Genomic DNA, 20,808 nt, shown 5'->3' on the forward strand with positions numbered 1-20,808 from the left:
CATGAGAACATGGTCCTCTCAGGTAGCATGTTTAACATTTTAAACATCCCCTAGATGGCCGAGGGAGTGGGGGGAGAATCTATTTCAAATTTCCTCAATCTCCAGCTGATCAAAGTTTGTTCTGCAGCCAAGGACTACTCTTTTCACAGATGATACTATGATTGTAAACTTACTCAATCAACCTTCCACATTCACATCATAAGTCATAGCAGGAGTCCCAGATGTGATCATCTTTTATTTTGTCAATACTCTTCTAATGATTTGTGGATAAATGCAGTTAGGGTCTAGTAATTTCCTTCATGTGCTCAACTAGTAGCAATAACTGGATGCACGTTCTACTAATGTTTAGTATTCCCATCTACAAGTTCTCACCACTGTTCTTAAAAGAAACTCAAGCAAAATTATTCCAAGTACATGACTATGATAATGGCAATCAGATGATCTTCAATATTTTTAATGAAAACCAAAAATAAACCTGCAGATACTGCAAATCTGAGATAAAACCAGAAACTACTGGAAGCTGCTCCACTTTCCACAGGGAACTTAAACAGGAACAATTTACAGCATTTTCTGTTCTGCTGAAGGCTTCATAGTATTTTCTGGTTTTATTTCAGATTTCTTTTTTAATTAAACGTTAAACTGATTTACTGAAAAAACATAGCAAATAAGAGCTTCAGCTACAAATCCAGTTACATTAAATTGCTGAGATTTATTACGTCTAATGCAAGCAATCTCAAAGTTTTGTTTTAAAATCAATTTTTGAACTTCCCTTTAACTTAAAAATCTATATTTTGAAACTCATGCATTTTGCAATTAAACCTGCACATTTATGTACTCATCAAACCACTATTAAAAAGGTCTTTCATTTATTTTCTAAATGCTTCAATGCACTCTTACCTCAAGGCAGTCATTAAATAGGAATAAAGTAACTTGTTCCCCTCGGTCACACAACTCATCATCCAGTGCAATTGTTTCCACTCGCTGGACAAGGTTGCGGTGAGATGATAGCAAGTTGGCCTATATAACAGTCAAGTGAAGAGTCAGTGTGGCTAACATGATATTTTTTCTAAACCTTTTAGTGAAGGGATTCGGCCCGAAACATCATCACTACCTCCTCCCATAGATGCTGTCTTGCCTGCTGAGTTCTGCCAGCATTTTGTGTTTTTATTTAGTGAATTTTGAACTGGGCAGACTCAAAACAACAAATAACCATTTCACACCTGAACAAAACTGGTGTGTAAACTTCCCAAATCGTGATTTTGCACATTCTGAACTTGTGTCTTTAAAATGGCTGACATGCTCAAAATATACAGGTGTCATATATTGATTCATTCCCGCTATTATTGTTCATGGCCCTTGCAGACAGAGCTCTCACTTTTATATTCTCCAATTTTCAAACATTTGATGCTCTACACAAGTTAAACAAAATCAGAAAAGTGATTATGAAATCACAAATACATCCAGAGATTACCAAATTAGATAGTCCTATTTATTCATACTATTATATATACTTACAGGACAACCATCAACTTCATAGACAATGTCAAAAATTTGTCTTTGACCTTCAGTTTTTCTTTTATCTTCATTGATATGCCTAAAAAAAAAGATAGTAATGCCTTATGCAAAATAAATTAACAAAGTAAGAGGCAAGAGACTGATTGTGCTGGGATCACTCTCCCTGCTGCGCAAGAGGCTGAGGGGCGACCTTATAGAAATCTACAAAATTATAAGGAACAAAAATAAGGTGAAAGGTCAGTCTTTTTTTTCCTACAATTAAAAAGTCTAAAGCTAGAGTACAGATTTGAGAGATGGAAAAGATTTAGAGTCACGTTTCTCCAGAGGCTGGTGACATATGGAACAAGCTAAGAGTAAGTGGCAGAGGTGATGCTACACCATGTTCAAGACATCTGGACGGGTACAGAGGGATATGGACAAAATGCAGGCAAGTGAGACTACCTCAGGTCGGCACCTCGGTTTTCATGGGCGAGTTAAGACAAAGGGCCTGTTGTTTTCATACTGCACATCTCCATGACTAATAACTTATAAATTTATAAACAATTCAATTAATCTTAACACCTGACCAAGTGGAAAGTAACTGTATCTAATATGATAGAAAAATAAAAAATATTAGTAGACTGGTCAAACTGAAGTGTTATTTTGTTATTTAATTGAGTCAATAGTAAATTCAGTACATGCAAACGTCATCACTGATTTAAGGTTCTTATGCATGTCAAAAATGCAGCATAACCTATTGAAACCCCAACTTCAAACAATAATGCTCATAACATTGGGAGGTGAAGCAGCATTTCCCAAACAAATTATAAAAACTACATTGTGGAATATTTGGGCATCCAATAACAAGCACTTCTGTTTTCTGAATAGCAAGGAACTAAAAGGCTAGGTCCAATTATAGAATTAATTAGGGCCAAATTCAATTATAAACAACAGAAAATTAAAATTTCCATAAAGCAGAGTCCCTTCATAAAGCTAGCTTTATTTTAACATGGAACAGTACAGCACAGGAACAGGATTTTCAGCCCATATCTGTGACAACAATGATGTCAAATTAAATCAATTACACCTCGCTGCACATGACCTATATATATATATCCATTCCCAGAATCTTCTTGTGCCTGTCTAAATACCTCTTTAATAGCAATATTGGATCTGCTTCCATCATCCACACCCCCCATCCTGTGTGTTCCAGCTACTAACGTTGCTGAATAAAAATTGCCCTGTGTAAAATAAATGCCCTCTGTATCTCCTCTAGACATTCCCCATTGTCACTTTAAACCTATATGCCCACTAGTGTTTGACATTTTCACCCTGGGAACAACTCTGAATATCTACTATATATGCAACTTCCATAAGTGTATACTCAATGTCTTGACCAATGCAGACAAGTAACCAAATGACATCTTTGCCTTATACATCATTTTTAACTAATTCTGTGGCCACTTCCAGGGAAATGCAGATTATACTTTGGGGTCTCACCTGTATATAGAAGACACAAAAATCTCTATCAAAGAATCGGTCACAGAGCATTGCACCACAGAAACCGTCCACCTCATCCAGTCTCTACTGCAATGTTTTTCTACCGAGTCCCATTGACCCACATCTGGATCATTGCACTTCATACCTCTCCCATCCATGTAATCATCCAAACTGCCATTAAATATTGCAACAGATCCTGCATCCACAATTCCACTAGCATCTCGTTTCACACTTGAAGTTCCCATCAGGTTGCCCTTAAATAGTTCATCTTTCAACCTTAAGCTTTTGTCTCACCAACCTCACTCTCTGGGCTTCTCCCACGAAGCCAACGTCAGATCAAATTTACTCCTTCATCCTGAATGTCAGATGATAGAACCTTCCTGACGAACCTCAGGCTACCTGGCCTGCTGAGTTCCCCCAGCATTCTCTGCGTTGACTAGCCTCCTATGTGGGACCTTGTCAAATCCATGTACACAACATCCACTGCTTTCCTTCAACTTTTCTGGCAACTTTCCCCTAAAAACTCCAAGTTTGGTTAGACAAGACACTCAAAACCACGTTGGCTATTGTTGATCAGGCATTATTCAAACACATATATCCAGTCTCTTAAAATCCCTTCCAGTAATTTATCCACTACAGATGTCAGACTCTCCAATCTATAATTTCCCAGTTTATTCTTCGACCCTTTCTTGAATTAAACAACCTGAGCTAATTTCCAGTGCTCCAGCACCTCACCTGCAGCCAAAGAAATTTTAAATACCTCTGCCAAGGGTTCTGCAATTTCGGCACTAGCCTTTCACTAAGTCCAAGGGGACACCTTGTCAAACTCTGGGAACTTGTCCACTGTAATTTCCCTCAAGGCAGCAAGCATCTCCTCTTCTGTAATCTGGATATGGTCCATGACATCTCTGCTGTTTTGCCTCAGTTCTATAAACATTGTCCATCACCCAAATAAACACAGATGCAAAAGATCCATTTAAGATCTCAATTTCTTTTGCATCCATGCATAGATAATCAAGCTGATCTTCAAGTGGACCAATTTTGACCCTTGCTATCTGTTTGCTGTTATCCAAGGATACACATTGTATCAAAAGGGTAGGAAGAGAGGCAGAGGGAATGGGGTGGCTCTGCTTGTAAAAAATGAAATCAAATCCTTAGACAGAGGTGACATAGGATCAGAAGATGTAAAATCCTGTTAGGAGAGTTAAGAAACTGGAAGAGTAAAGAGACCCTGATTGGAGTTACACTTAGGCCCTCGAACAGTAGCCAAGATGTGAGCTACAAATTACAATAGGAGATTGAAAATATATGTCAAAAGAACAATGTTAGATTAGTCAAAGAGGATTTCAATATGCAGGTAGATCACGATAATCAGGTTGGTCGTGGATACCATGACAGAGAATTTGTAGAATGGCTGTTTAGAACAGCTCGTGGTTGAGCCCACTATGGGAAAGCTTATACTGGATTGCATTTTGCGTAATGGACCAGATTTGATTAGGGAGTTCAAGGTAAAGGAACACTTCGGAGGCAGTGATCATATTATAGAATTCAGCCTGCAAATTGAGAGGGAGAAGATAAAGTCAGATGTATTAGTGTTACAATGGAATAAAGGCAATCATAGAGGCACATGAGAGGACCTATCAAATTTGATTGAAAGGGGATACTAGCAGGGATGAAGAGTAATAGCTGGAGTTTCTAACAGAAATTCGGAAGGAAAGGATAGATACATCCCAAAGTAAAAGTATTCTTAAGGCAAGTTGATGCAACTGTGGCTGACAAGGGAAGTCAAAAACAACTAAAGCAAAAGAGAAGGCATATAATAGAGCAAAAATTTGCAGAAAGGTAGAGGACTGGGAAGCTTCTAAAAACCATCAGAAGAATGGTGGCTAAAGAAATTGTGGAGACATTAGTAACGATCTCTCAAGAATCACTAGATTCTGGCTTGGTTCTTGAGCACTGGAAAGTTGAAAATGCCACTCTCTTCAAGAAGGGAGAGGCAGAAGAAAGGAAATTAAAGGCCAGTTAGCCTGAACTCAGCGGCTAGGAATATGTTGGATTTGCTTGTTGACAATGAGGTCCCAGGGTACTTGGAGGCACATGATAAAATAGGCTGTAGTCAGTATGGTTTCCTTAAGGAAATCGGTTGGAATTCTTTGAGGAAGTAAAAGCAGGATAGACAAAGGAGAATTAGTGGATGTTGTGTACTTGGATTTTCAGAAGGTCTTTAGTAAGGTGTCACACATGATGCTGCTTAACAAGATGCTATGGTATTACAGGAAAGATACTTGCATGAATAAAGGATTGGCTGGTTGGCAGGAGGCAAAGATTGGGAATAAAGGGGTTCTTTTCTGGTTGACAGCTGGTAGAGTTCAGCAGGAGTCGGTGTAGGGACTGCTTCTTTTTACATTATACCAACGATTTGGATGATAAAATTGATGGTTTTGTGGTCAATATGAAGATAGGTGTTGAGGAAGTAGGGAGACTTAAGACAGATTAAGAAAATAGGCAAAGAAGTGGCTGATGGAATATAGCATCAGGAAGTCATACACTTTGGCTGAAGATACAAAAAATGTGGACCATTTTCTAACAGGCAGAAAAATTAAAAATCCTAAGTACAATGGGACTTGGGAGTCCTTGTACAGGATTTCCTAAAGGTTAACTTGCAGGTGTCGGTGATGAGAGAAGCAAATGCAACATTAGCATGTATTCCTTAAGGACTAGAACATAAAAGCAAGGTTGTAATGCTGAGACTTTATAAGGCACTGGTGAGGTCTCATTTAAAGTATAGTGAGCAGTTTTGGACTTCTTATCCAAGAAAGAAGATGCTGACATTGGAGAGGATTCAGAGGAGGCACATGAGAATGATTTAGGGAATGGAAGGGTTACGTTATGAGGAGCATTTGATGACTCTGGACATTGTTCTTGCTGTAATTTAGAAGAATGAAGTGGGAATCTAATTGAAACCTACTGAATGTTGAAAGGCCCAGATAGGGTAGATGTGGAGAGGATGTTTCCCATAGCTGGACAGTCTAGGACCAGAGGGCCTCAGAGTAGAGGGATGTTCATTTAGAAAGGAAATGGAGTGGAATTTCTTGAACCAGAGGGTGGGGAATCTGTGGAATTTGTTGCCACAGGTGGCTGTGGAGGCCAGGTCATTGGGTGTTATTTAAGGCGGAGGTTGATGGTTCATGATTAGGCAGGGTGTGAAAGGTTAAGGGGAGAAGGCAGGAGAAAGGTAAAATGGATCAGACATGATGAAATAAGGGAGCAGACTGAATGGTCCAAATGGCCTAATTCTGCTCCCAAGTCTCCTGGTGTTAATATATTTGAAGAAACCACTGGGAGTCTCCTTCACCTTGTCTTCCAGAGCAACCTCATGCTTTCTTTCAGTTTTCCTGATGTCACTTTAAAGTATACTCTTGCATTTCTTCCACTCAAGCACCTCTTTTCTTCCTTGCTGCCTATACCTGCTACGCATCTCCTTCTTAACAAGGGCCTCAATATGCCTCAAAAACCAAAGCCTCAGCAATCTTCTCTCTTGCCTTTCAATTCCTAGGGATTTAATATCTTAATGTTCTTCATGAAATCTAACACCATTGCCTCAACATCAATATGCCCTGGAATATTAGCATATCCCAAAATGTCCTCCTTGTGCCCCTCCATGGTGGACATGGATACAAATTACTCAGTGGATATGGATACAGAATACTCATTTAGTACCTCACCCACTACCTCTGACACAAGGCTCCTTTGTGCCTAAATTCTCTTCCTTAGGCATTCCTACACACACCTAGCACCCCTCATGTTTAATAAATGTATAAAATTGCTTGGGTTTTCCTTAATTCTACTCATCAACCTTTTATGGTCCCTTTTTTGAGTTCCACCCTGCTTTCATTACATTCCTCAAGAGTCATGTTGTGCAGGAAATTCCTCATCCTCTCTCCAAATCAGCATTATTACTTCACACTGCACACTCCCATTCTGAGAATGAACATTAAATTTTAATGTTTCAATTATACTTTAAACTGGTTCAATGAGAGGGAGTGGGTGCAAGATTGAGTTAAATCCACAACCTACACTAACGCTAATATTACGATTATCCTTTAGATCCTTGATATTCAGACTTTATTTCAGACTTTGAATTCATTTAAATATTATTCAATACTATCTTAACAAAACGACCAGTTATTCATCTCACAGATAATATCAGCAGGTCCTATGTACCCAAGCTCATTTAAGTCATTTCCTTCAAGAATAATTTTTATCTAACTGAGGCTTTCATCTATCTGGAAGATATGAAAATGCATTGCAAGTCTACAGGTCCTTCATACAAGTATCACCTTTCAAATATAATTTGCTCGTATCCAGTTAATAAAAAAAAAGGATACAAACTGCTAACAAGGACTTGGCAATTTTACTGTTTACTGGTTTGATTCAGAGCAAGCACATTGTGCAGGTCGTACATAGCAAATGTTATAAAAATGGATGCGCAAAGCAAAACAAAAAGAACAAGCCTGCATAGAAGAGGAATTGTCTTTGAGAATAAAACTGCACAGAGAAATAATGCAAGAGGACAAGCACAAGAGCAGAAGTATTTGACATCTATTTGCAGCAAATGCAGGAAGATAATAAAAAAAAAAGCACACCTCATCTCTCGTTTAAAATTTTCTAAAGCAAGCCAACTGATGAGCAAAATTACACTTAAAGTTGTAGAAGTATCATAGGATTTAAATCATTATCATACACAAAGTTCTTAGATTGAAAATTGATGTCAAGAACTTACGTCATGACTTCCCTAAGTATCTCAATAGCATATTCCAAACTGACTTTGTCAGGATTATCATCTGTAGTGTGCTTCCAAAGGTCTACAAAGGTAAAGATGCATTAAACAATATTGTCATGTGCAATTAAAAACACAAAAATTGTTTATCAAATAACAAAGTTCATCATACTCATCAAATGATCATGCACAGCCCCAAGGTAGAAATCCCCAAAAATCTACAATCATATTGTACTTCTCGTGGCCAATCCCATTTATCATGTGACATTCCTCTTCCTATTATCCTTCCAGCTGTAAAAAATCTCAATATTTCATATCACAAGATAGTTAATATTTAACATTACCGAGAATAGTCCAACATGACGACTTTTTCCATATTCCCTAAAATTGAGGAAATATACAGTACACTAACCATATGGCGAGAAAATATTTAAGGAAAAATATTCTTGATATTCTTAATTTGCTTCTGTACCCATATACCCATTTTCTGTTTCTAAGACCAAAACTTAAGACCCTGCTGCACACCAGGATTCCATCACTTCAAAAGGGATTGCATTTAGTTTGCATCAGGTCCTTTCACTTAACCCACCTGTCCCCTCTAGCAGTTTATGCAGCTTTAATGCAGTTCAATTTCTGCAATAATTCAGCCAGTTCTTAAACACTGACTAAACTTTACAAATTTGCAAGGGAAACAAAAAAAAAATACAGGTAGTACTGAAGAGATTGCTTGATCCGGTCATACAATTAATTCTATCTAAAGCCACAGGTGATCCAGGTTTTGTAATGTACATTCCAATATATTCTACAAACAATTCTGGAGGTCCTTAGTACCATTCAGTAGCAAAACAACACTTGGCAGCCTTTGCACAGGACGAATAAGCAGCTCTGCTAAGGTTTGACGACCACATTCAGGTTTAGCTTGATTAATCTGGCAAAAATAAACAGAATGAAATATGGTCAACATTATATGTTCTTGTTACTTGAAAAACAAAAGACACACCAAAATTTAACCCTTAAAATCTAAAAGAAACTCACATAAGCATCAATTTGAACCAGTTAAAAAAAAATCTACGCAGACCAAGTATCATGGTCCAGAGTTGTTCTTTCCAAATGCACTGCATAAACCTGCTAAAAGTTGTATTAATATGGAAATGCAGGGTTTGGTTTTTGATCAGGACTCATTTCACCAGTGGAGGAGAAAACTGTATTTGATTGAGATTTTACAGATTGAGGCAATCATTTAATAAAAACTCCTATAAGAATCTCAGTTATGTCCCCAAAACAAAGGCTAGCAGCCATACATGCTAAATATTTTCAAATAAAGCAAGAGATTTAAAAACTGGCATTCAGGCCATATCTTTCCATGCTCTACTCTCCACATACCTATCCACATGCTTCTTAAATGATACCATTGTATCTGCATAACGGCTTCTGACAGCACGTTCTACACTCCTGTACCTAATGAAGTGGCAGAAAGAGTGGAATCTGATGTGATCTTCAGCTGCTGTTGTAGGTCTGTCCATCAAGGTTCGACATACTGTGCATTCACAGATGCTCTTCTGCATACTATTATAACATGTGGCTATTTGAGTTACTCTTGCCTTCCTGTCAGCTGGAACCAGTCTGGCCATTGTCCTCTGATCTCCCTCACTAAGCATTTTCCACCACAGAACTGCCAGACTTTTTTTGTTATTTTTAGCACCACTGTCTGTAAACTCTGGAGACCATTGTATGTGAAAATCCCAGGAGATCAGTAGTTTCTGAGATACTCCAAATGCCCTGTCTGACAATAAAAGTAATTCCATGTTCAAAGTCACTTAGATTACATTTCTTCCTCATTCTGATGTTTGGTCTGAACAACAACTGAAGCGCTTGATAATGTCTGCATGCTTTTATGCATTGAGTTGCTGTGACATGAGTGGCTGAGTAGATATTTGCATGAACATACAGGCATAGCTAATAAAGTGGCCACTGAGTGTAGATACTCACCACCCTGAAGAAGTTGCCCAGGGTCACTTCTTAATCTGTCGCCTTCCACCCTAAATCTAGAGCTCCTAGTCTGGAATCCCCATACTATGGAAGAAGAAACCATTACTGTTCTTCTTATACGTAACTTCTTACATTTCTATTCATCGCCCTACTTCAAAGAAATAAAGACCTAGCCTTGCCCATCTCTCCCTATAATCCAGGCCTTTAGTCCCTGCATCTTCCTCACAAATCTTTTATGCACTCTTTCCAGTTTAATTACTGGAAACAGGACACAGTACTCTCAGCGCTCTCTCATCAATAACTTTTACAATGGCAAAATAATGTCACAACACATATACTCCATACCATGTAAGTGTGTTAAATGCCCTTTGCACCATCCTATCTGCAATGCCACAAACTACCTACTTTCCTCCCAGGTTCCACTGTTCCATTACATTCCCTAGTGCACTACTATTCCTACATCGGTTTGACTTTGCAAAGTGCATCACCTCACACTTTATCTGTATTGAAATCCATTTTCCACTCCTCAACCTATTTCCCCAACTGATGAAGATTTCCCCCATCATCTACGACAACTTTCTTCTTTGTCAACACCATCCAATTTCATGTTATCCACAAGCTTATTGAATACACCTTGTGTATTGGCATCTAAATCACTTATATAAATAACAAGGGTTCCAATACTGACCCCTGTGACACACTTCGTCATCCACCCTCTGCTTCCTACCTCAGAATCCATTTTCAATCGCCCTAACTAGGTACTCCTAGATTCCATGGGACCTAACCTGCCAGACCAGCCTACCATTCAGGACCTCGAAGGCCTTGCTAAAGTCCAAACAGACAGCCACAGTCTTTCCTCATTCACTTTTTTGGTTAACTTTTCAAAAACCTCTAAAAGGTCTATCAAGCATGGTGACCCACATACAAAGACATACTGATTCCTCCAAATTAAAATGCCTATTCATAATTCTGGTAAATCCTGTCCCTCAGAATTTTTGCAGGAATTTCCAAACTACTGATGTCAAGCAACTGACCTATAGTTCCCTACTATGTCTTCGCTACCTTTTTTAAAACAATAGAACATTAGCCACTTCCCAGTCTCTAGAAATTTCACCAGTGGTTAACGATGAAACAAATATCTCCATAAGGCTGTATATACTGCCTCCCTAGTCATATGATTTGGAATAATAATTGTAGAAATATTTTAAATACAGAGAAGTCTGGAAATAATATTCAAGATCAAAGCAGAAGTTGAAGTATTAAACTTTTAAGAACAATAAAATCCTTATTTAAATTTTGTATTTCAGAAGAATGAATTTCTGCAAAAGCACAGTCAGACCAAAAGGGTAACTTAAGGTTTGATACATTCTTTAATACTTAATACTCGAAAGAAAATGAAGTTATTATAATGGCCAAATAAAAAAATAAACACGATAAAGTTATAATTATTAAATGTTCAGCATTTTTTGAAGATGAATAAAATTGCCATGCTGATATGAAAAATACGTTAAATATGTAGTAGTAGTAGGCCTCCATTAGACTCGATAAACCATGGACTTGCACCCTGGAAAGTTTCCAGTGCACAAGCCTGGGCAAGGTTGTGTGGTAGACTGGCAGTTGCCCAAGCTGCAAGTCTGCCCTCTCCACACCACTGATGTTGTCCAAGAGAAGGGCATTAGGACTCATACAGCTTGGCACCGGTGTCATCACAGAGCAAAGTGTGGTTAAGTGCCTTGCTCAAGGACATACACGCAGCCTCAGCCAAGGTTTGAACCAGCGACGTTCAGATCACTAGGCGAATGCTTTAACCACTTGGCCATGTGCCAACACATTAAATATGTACACAGTGTTTGGGGATAGAGTTTTATGAGATGTTGACAAGACCAGAAAATTGTAGCATTAAGGAAAAATTCAATAAATTGCTTTCTTTGAAACAGTGCTGGCTAAGGAAATAACTACTGGTGTGTAAAATTATGACAGGCTTTGATGAGAGTAAATGGGAAGGATTCATTTCTCTTCAGAGATGGGTTAACAAAATAAACAAAAAGGGGGCACAGATTTAAAGTAATTCGTGGGAAAGGTAATGGATTCTTTTTCCTCAAGAGAGTGGCAAGGAACTAGAACTCACTGCTGGTGATAGAGACAGAAACATTCATTAGCACTACAGTGCCTTGATGCATCCTATACTTGGAAGAGCCATAAACTGCAGGAAAATGGAGCCAGTACTGGAAGCTGGGAATAGGTTACAAAAAAGTGAAATTGTATGCAAATACTTGAACCAGCTTCAATGATTTCTGATTTCATGGCAATTACTGGATTTCTTTTATTAACTACACTATAATCATGACTACAGTCCCAGTTCATTTAGTTTTAAGATACAACCTTCCATTCCAGGTACATTCCATAGAAACAGATCTAAAATTAAAACATTAGTGATCTCAGCTATATTCTTCACACAAGATTATCAGAATGCAAAGATTTAACACTGTTTCAATAAAACCTACCTTCAAGAAAGCATGAAATCTTGGTTTTAGTTTTGCACATTTCCCAATAGTATCCTTACTCATTTCAAAAAAGTTTACAAATGGTGGGTAAGTCTTCAACAAGTCCTTAGACTAAAAGAAAGAAATCAATTGATTTTCATTCTATCAATTCAATGTCAGTCTGTTTCCACAAGCAGTTAGATACTCTCAAAGACCATTTGAGAGCTTTGCAATTAAAACAGTTCACACTTACAAAATGATCACAATCTCTAGAGGTTTTTAGGCCAATGAACTGTTGAGTGTTTAACAAACATTTTGCAAACACAGAATATATCAGAACACCTTCATGAGAAAAATTTCAGAACACCAAAAATGCTCACCAAAACATCTACTTACACTGTTGAAAGTTTTAAGAAAAATCTAATAGCCTTACTTACCTTGGATATCAATAGATTTTTGCCCCATCTTAGTTTACATGATGACAAAACTTTTTACAATGCCATCAATAAATTAAAAAAAAAAATTTTGGACAATTATATTGCATTCTAAAAATGCATATGGTAGCAGTGAAGGGAGTTCCATTTTTTTGAAAAATGGAATTAAAATGGAAATCCAATTTTGAGTGTAAAGCTATAAATCAAGTTACTTCAAAGTACCAGAATAAAGTATGAAAGTAGATTCCCAAAACTTAAATAAAAACAATTTTTTTTCAAGTGCATATGAAAAACATCCTATTTTCCCCCACCAAGGTGAGTACAGGTCTCCTGGTTACAAGCACCCAACTTTTGTACTGCCCATACACGAGTGAGCATTTGGAAGACCAAATGGATGGATTTGGCAACTATTGAGGTGCTGAAGGTACTACTTTCTCGGCTCGCAGCTGCATTTCTGATTTGTGAACTATCTGGGTTACATTTTGCAGGAACAGAACACTGCTGTAATCTGCGGAAAACTTGCATTCCACAAGCTGTCATTCCCCACAATGTTGGGGAGGGGGGGGCTTACTAACTAATAACTCGTTGGATATTAACTACATCAAGTCTGATCCCATCTTAATCTGACAACTGGAATCCGGTCTGAACTCTAACTATTGTCTTCTGTGGAATATTGACAACTCCTTCACATCCCATCACCCAGTACAACAATCCTCATTAAATACAGCAACAGAAGAATTAAAACAGATTTCTTGTGACAACTGATATCAGAGGACCTGCACCTAGTACATTACAAAGATGAATGAAAGTTGCTTTAAAAAGGACTTCAATACTTACATAATTTTGGATTATGCCACCAATACTGTGGTTTTCGGACCAGTTCAGAATAATTTCTTCGAGATCGGACTATGAGGAAAACAAGTCACTGTAAGTTCAGAATCAAGTTTAATAACATTGGCAAATGCCAAGAAATTTGTTTTACAGCAATAGTACAGTGCAATAAATAGTAATTATTGTTCATTAGTTCATTGTCCATTCAGAAATCTGATGGCAGAGGGGAAGTAGCTGTTCATGAAACATGGAGTGTGTCTTCAGACTCCTATACTACCTCCACCTTGATGACAGCAATGAGAAAAGGGCATGTCTTGGGTGATCAGGGTCCTTAATGATGGATACCACCTTTTTGGAGGCATTGCCACTTGAAGGTGTCTTGATATTGGGGAGGCAAGTGCCCATGATGGAATTGGCTGAGTTTACAACTTGCTGCAACCTTTTCTGATCCTGAGCAGTGGAAATTTTCAAGTGTCTTTGGTAACATACCAATTATCTTCAAACTCCTAATGAAATATAGCTGCTGCCGTGCCTTCATTGTAATTGCACCAATGTTGGGTCCTCAGAGATGTTGATACCCAGGAATTTGAAACTGTTCACACTTTCCACTTCTGATCCCTTGACGAGGACTGGTGTACTTCCTCGACTTACCCTCCCTGAAGTCCACAATCAATTCTTCGGTCTTAATGACATTCTGTCAACAATTGTTATGTTATCAGCCAAATTTGAGCTATGCCTAGCCACGTAGTCGTGGGTGTAGAAAGAGTACAGCAGTGTGCTAAGCATGCATTCTTGAGTTGCACTAGTCTTGATTATCAGCGAGGATGTCTCATTTCAAATTTACATTCACTGTGGTCACCTAAAGTCAAAAATCCAATTGCGGAGTGAGCGTTGGAGGCCCAGGTTTTGGAGTTTATTGATTACAACCAAAGGTACAATTGTAATCAATAAACAGCAGCTTGATCTGCATGTTGCTAATGTCCAGAAGATCCACGCCGAGTGGAGAACTGAGACTACATCCACTGTAGACCTGTTGCAGTGATTGGCAAAATGCAATGGATCCAAGTGCAAGAGTTGATTCTGGCCATGACCAACCTCTCAAAGCATTTCATCACAGTAGACATGAGTGTCACCAAGTAATGGTCTTTGAGGCAACTCACCCTGCTCTTCTCAGGCACTAGTATGATTGGCGTTCATTTGAAGCAGGTGAGAAACTCCAACTGCAGCAGCTAGAGGTTGAAGATGTCCATGAACACTCCAGCAAGTTGGCTGGCACAGGTTTTCAGAATCCTACCAGGTACACCATCAGGGCCTGACACCTTCCGAGGGGTCATCCTCTTGAAAGATGTTCTGACATCGGCCTCCAAGACAGAGGATTTGCATCAGTATAGCTTTATTCTCCATTTCAAAGCATGCATAAAAGACCTGGAACTCATCTGGGAGTGAAACATAACTCATTCTGTTGGGTTCCACTTTGTCCAAAGTAATGGCCTTCAAATCCTTCCAGAGCAGCCAATTCTGTCCCCAACTTCAATCAGAATTGTTTTTTTTTGCTCTTAAGATAGCCTTCTGCAGGTCATACCTGTACTTTTTGTATAGTTCTGGATCAACAGTCTTGAATACCACAGGTCTTACGCTCTGCAGACTACAAATCTCTGGTTCATCCACAGCTTTTGATTTGGGCATTCCAGTATGATCTTACAGGCACAATTGTATTAAGTAACAACACAAGTTGTTATATTTAAGTACCCCACAAGTCACCATATTTCCCTAAAATAAAATATTGCCCTTCAACATTAAAATGTACAAATATTCCTTGTCACTACTCAGAATATATATATATACATACAGTATTATACAGTTGATGAGAGTTTTGAGTTGAATAAAATTGTATCCACTTTCACTTCTGCATACTACATCCATTTGTACTTCTGTATATTCCCCCAATCAAAAATTTAACTGTGAACAGTCCACATCTTAAAAATTTCCCTAGTCTATTGCATTCCATCAATATTTTAATGTATCTAAAATCATCCAATGATTTCAGTCCCACAATATACAAAAGACTAATCATTCAATGTTCACAGTGACTAATGCATTTCTATTTGATTACACTCACTATATCTAATATTAAATATGCTTACCTTAATTTTTCTGTGCACATCCAAAATATCTGGAATACTGCCAAAAATTGTTTTTATTTCTTCTTGTGCAAGAATAGGCCCTCCAAGTTGACCCTCCTTCTCTAATGGATCCTTAAATAACTGAATGCATTTCAATATGATTAACAATAACTACACACATATTCACACATTGAGTTTGGGGCAAGAAGCTAATAATTATATTAATAACAATTAATAATTATGATGCAGCCTCATCGTTGCTTTACTAAACAATAAGCAGATCAGAAGATAGTTTTACAGACACTTCTAAGCACCTGGCTGCCTTTCATTCAATTTTCCATCTCATTCCTATTTTAACGCTGCATAGTGTTCCAATGCGGCAACAAAAATGTAGTAATCTTTCCAGAGGACATTAAGTCGTCAGTATTAAGCTCACCAATTTCAGAAAATACATTTTCAGAACTTGTATTTAATTTCAATCTTCAAGAACTACATTATTTTCCTTTGCTATGTAAGGCATCTTATACTGACGATGCACTACAAGTCACAAAATGATAATTGCTTTTTCTATCAAGCCCAGCACCCATATGGAACTGCGCACGATGTAATTCATATCACTAGAAATGAATTCTCTCCACCCAGTGCTTTTAATAGAAATGTTACCACTTAATTGGGAGAGATTACATCTACTTTTGCTCCCTTTTATTTCTTAAACAGACCATGCTAAACAAAAGATATTGTTGAGAGTTAAAAATTAATCCAGTTCCATCCCATCAACTGACAGCATTATCAATGTTGGCAGGATAGACAAAGGAGAGGCAGTTGATGTTGTTTATTTGGATTTTCAGAAGGCCTTTAACAAGGTGTCGCATATGAGGCTGCTTAACAAGGCAAGAGCCCATGATATCCATGCTACTTGCAAGGATAGAATATAGAAGCATGAAAGCAAACAGTGGAAATAAAGAGGGCCTTTTCTGGTTGGTTGTGGTGACTTATGCCATAATGGTCAGAATTGATGCTTTTGTGTCCAAGCTTGGGGACTATACAAAAATAGATGCAAAAGCAAATAGTGTTGAAAAAACAGAGTCTGCAGAAGGACTTAGATTAGGGGAATGGGCAAAGAAGTGACAGACGGAATGTTGTAGTGAAGTGTAATGTGCACTCGGGCAGAAGGAATAAAGGCATGGACAATTTTCTTAATGGCCAGTCCTCATGGATTCTGTGAAGGTTAACTTGCAGGTTGAGGCGGTGGTGAGAAAGGCAAATCAATGTTAGTAATCATTTTTTGAGGACTAGAATACAAAAGCAAGTATGTAATGCTCAGGCTTTGTGAAACATTGGTCAGACCACACTTGGAGTATTGTGAGCAGTTTTGGGCCCCTTATCTACGAAGTTGTGCTGGCATTGGAATGTCCTGTGGAGGTTCACGTGAATTATCCCACGAATGACAGGGTTAGCATACAAGAAGCATTTGATGGCTCTGTGCCTGGGGTTTAGAAGAAGGAGGGAGGAATCTCACTGAAAACTATTGAATATTGAAAGGTCTAGATAGAGTAAAAGTGGAGAAGATATTTCCTATAGCAGGGGAGTCCAGGACCAGAGCGAACTGTCTCAAAATTGAGGGCCGTCCATTTAGAACAATGATGAGACAATTTTTGGCAAGAGGATTATGATTGTGGAATTAATTGCCACAAACAGCTAGGTATATATAATGCATAGGCTCTTGATTAATTAGAGTCAAAGGTTACAGGGAAAAGACAGGAAAATGGGTTTGAAAGGGATAATTAAGCAGCCATGATGGAATGGCAGAATAGACCTGATGGGCTGTGTGGCCTAATTCTGCTCCTAGGTCTTACGGTCCAATCAATTAAATAATGATCTGCTTTATCTTTATATTTTATCTTGACTGATCTCATTTCCTTTCCAATCATTTCTCCCCTGCACTTTTGTCCTTATTTTTTCTGACCATTCATCCTTTGACAGGCTTTCTTCCCCTTTCCCTTCACATTGAAATCTTATTTCTAACTTCCAGTTTGATGAGTTTAGACTTTAAATGCAAACTACTCAATGTTATTCAGAATATTTCCAGCACTATTTTTAAATGTGGTATTTTAGTCTAAATGACAAATGTACTTTAAAGCCACTTGTCTGTATAAACAAGCTTATTACCTAAACATCCCTTTGAATACTAAGTTTAGCAGACCTCAATTTATGCCTGCCATGAATTCAGAACCTGCTTCACAGTTATCCTGGAAGCAAATAAAATGCCATTAAAAACTGGCAAGTGCTTAGGAAAAACAACAGTTCAAGCAGCAAAGGAAAATACAAAACAAAATGCTGGAGGAACACTGCAGGCAAGGCAGCAGCTATGTAAAAGTAAACAGTTGATGTTTTGGGCCAAGACCCTTTATGAATCCTGATGAAGGGTCTCAGCCCAAAACGTCAACTGCTTACTCATCTCCATAGATGCTGCCTGGTCTGCTGAGTTCCTCCAGCACTTTGAGTGTGTTGCTTGGATTTCCAGCATCTGCAGATTCTCTCGTTTGTGGAACGAAAGTACAATGAAATGTTTAAACCATACTTCTTGACCATGACTTCTTAAATAAATAATTTACACAGTGACTGTTATATTGCAGGGCAACAGCTAGCAATTTGACCACAGGTGCTGAAATACAATAATTATGTAACTCATTTTAAATTTCGCTAGCTGGAGAATTGAAATTTTTGTGAGGACACCAAAGCATTCCCACAATTCTGATATGGGGTCCTCTTTGCCCAAACTGCTATAGAAGATGTATTAGGATATACTGAAATCCAAACTGAGGCATCAAATAAAATACATGCTCAGTCCTTGCACTACAGACTCCCTAATTCAAATCAAGACGACTACCATTAACCACAGATTTCAACTTTAATCATTTTTGGTTATTCTGAGTACCAAAAGACAGTCTCAAATCTCACAGAAATCAAGATTTGTGACTGACAACAGTCTTCAGATATGGTACAGAAACAATACTTGCATTTTGCCAAAAGTCAGTATGTCCTCCTTGAAAATATATATCCTCCTTGATTTAGAGCCTGAAATCTAATTTATTTACAGTGCTTTATGTATGGTATTATGGGCTAGTAATGTTTAAATAGTGTGCAGCAAGGTAAAACTGTACTCCAAGGCATTATATGATCCTGCAAACCCAAGCAGAAGTTAAAGCAAGACAACTTTTTGGTATTACTTCAGAGGCATTTTACTCTTAAGTGTAAATTGATGTACTGTAAACCTACCTGAATTATTGTAGTTAAAATATCTACATAATTGCTTTCTGTCTGGTATAGCTCCATTGCAACTTGCCACCGTGCAGACGGCTTTGCAGGAACAGCTGCATAACATTTTGATGTTTTAATGTTAGACTTGGGAGTTTCTACAGAAAGGGGAATAGAAGAGTCTTTAAATCTGTTTATCCTCAAATACTTGCAAATTGATAATCATGTAGTTTCCTTATAAAAAGCAGATAAATAGGAATTTCACTTGTCTAAACATGAGGTTAAAATGTAAACATGACCCTGGACTGAATAATAAAAACAGTAATGAACATTGACAAAGGCTTCAAAAATACTTGATTCAATAAGTTTAGTTTTCTTTAATATGTACAAAGATATTATGAGAGATCGCTATAAAAACATTTTTTAAATGGTGACACCTACATTGGAGAACATTTGTACCTTCAGTAAAATGTGCATTGAATTCCCAACAGGTAAAGCTTCGAGTTATTGCGCATTCCGATACGGAGGACATTTTTACATCCTCCACTGAAAGCACAGTTTCAAAGATGGTATTTTGTTGGAATTCGTCATTACTACTTTTCATGAACTTTTGTTGCATTTGTTCATCAGGTAACATCTCCAATTCTTGATATTCTGATTCAAACATATTAGAAAATGCACCACAATTGTGATTCAGTAATTTGCTAATATTTCCATCTTTATTTGGACTGTCACATATTAGAAGCCTCGTCTCCTGGTCAAATAATCCAACATCCACAATTTTGGTAGAGCCACTCTGTTGATACTCTGTAAATCTACTACCAGTCACTTGTGAAGGGCAAGTAGCTTTCCTAAAGTTTGCTATATTATCCTTTGAATTATTCTTCTGATGCAAAGCTTTGATACCATTGTCTGTAATGGAAAAGGATGTATCTTTCTCAATAACTGTGCTTTTGCAAAATACATTTCGCTGAGTTACTCCTGGAAATTCTCCAAAACATTGACTTTGAGGAAAGGCATCTCCTGTTCCGGTTTCATTTCTAATCCCAGATGCATCTTCAAATTCAAAAACTAATTTTACCTCTGGATTGCTAATCGCAGAACCAACAGTGTAACACTCATACCTTTCTTCCCTTTGCTGAAGGAATTCTAATAATTTTTCATGCTGTTTTATTTCTGAGTTTCTATTATCAATAAGCTTGCCAGAATTTTTTCCACTTTTCTGCAGTCTCGGGGATCTCCAGATAGAGAATGACTTGCGAATCTGCATAAATGTGCCCTGCTGTCTATCATTTTCTCTATGCCTCTTTACTATCCTCTGCTCTGAATATTCTGAAAGAAAAATAAGTAAGTAACTGAGAAATGGTACCACACTAACTATTTCTTCCTTAACAATATATACTTCCAGTTTAAATGCCATTAACAATGAATTCTTTCAAGTCTTCAATCAATACTTGTTGCTACTTTCTCAAAAGTACTCAAATGATAAAGTAACTGAAAGGAGTGACATGGGTAAAGTAATTCCACGTACTTGGTCTTTAAAAAGGCATTTAATCCAGTAAAATGCAAAAAATTTAAGCATTCAGTTTTAAAAGAGAAAGTTGATCTATGGTTATACAGATAGTAACAGGTGTCAAAATGGTTGTTGTAGTGCATCTAGTGTGGTAGTGTAGTGGGTAGTGCTTGTTGCTTTCACTTTCAGCTTCCAGTGCTGGTTAGCAATCTCACAAAAATAAAAACTGAATGTGTAATTCTCTCCTGGCCAGTACACAGCCTCTCCAACAGCAAGCCTCATGTAGTGCCTCCTCATTGGTAGCACACGGAAACTGAACTCCTTTCGGACTTGGGCTGAAATACAGAGGACAGGAAGGAAGTCTGGCCCCTGCACACATAGCACGCAGGCCCACTGGTGTGTG

The 20,808-nt window shown here is 37.9% G+C and overlaps 1 protein-coding gene across 2 annotated transcripts in view; it reads right to left on the reverse strand.

Annotated features, from left to right (window-relative positions):
• The window catches only part of ect2 (epithelial cell transforming 2), a 64,881-nt gene that overhangs the window by 22,495 nt on the left and 21,578 nt on the right, over nucleotides 1-20,808 (reverse strand). For both annotated transcript variants that reach the window (XM_059946209.1, XM_059946199.1), the window contains exons 11-18: nucleotides 18,914-19,050; nucleotides 15,656-15,775; nucleotides 13,518-13,586; nucleotides 12,268-12,378; nucleotides 8,606-8,702; nucleotides 7,778-7,859; nucleotides 1,516-1,594; nucleotides 898-1,017 (exon numbers count right to left, since the gene is read on the reverse strand). In XM_059946209.1, coding sequence (XP_059802192.1) covers nucleotides 898-1,017; nucleotides 1,516-1,594; nucleotides 7,778-7,859; nucleotides 8,606-8,702; nucleotides 12,268-12,378; nucleotides 13,518-13,586; nucleotides 15,656-15,775; nucleotides 18,914-19,050 — 815 coding nt within the window. The remainder of the gene's footprint in view (nucleotides 1-897; nucleotides 1,018-1,515; nucleotides 1,595-7,777; nucleotides 7,860-8,605; nucleotides 8,703-12,267; nucleotides 12,379-13,517; nucleotides 13,587-15,655; nucleotides 15,776-18,913; nucleotides 19,051-20,808) is intronic.

The sequence above is a fragment of the Hypanus sabinus genome, chromosome 2 (assembly GCF_030144855.1).
Source record: "Hypanus sabinus isolate sHypSab1 chromosome 2, sHypSab1.hap1, whole genome shotgun sequence".
Taxonomy (NCBI): Eukaryota; Metazoa; Chordata; class Chondrichthyes; order Myliobatiformes; family Dasyatidae; genus Hypanus; species Hypanus sabinus.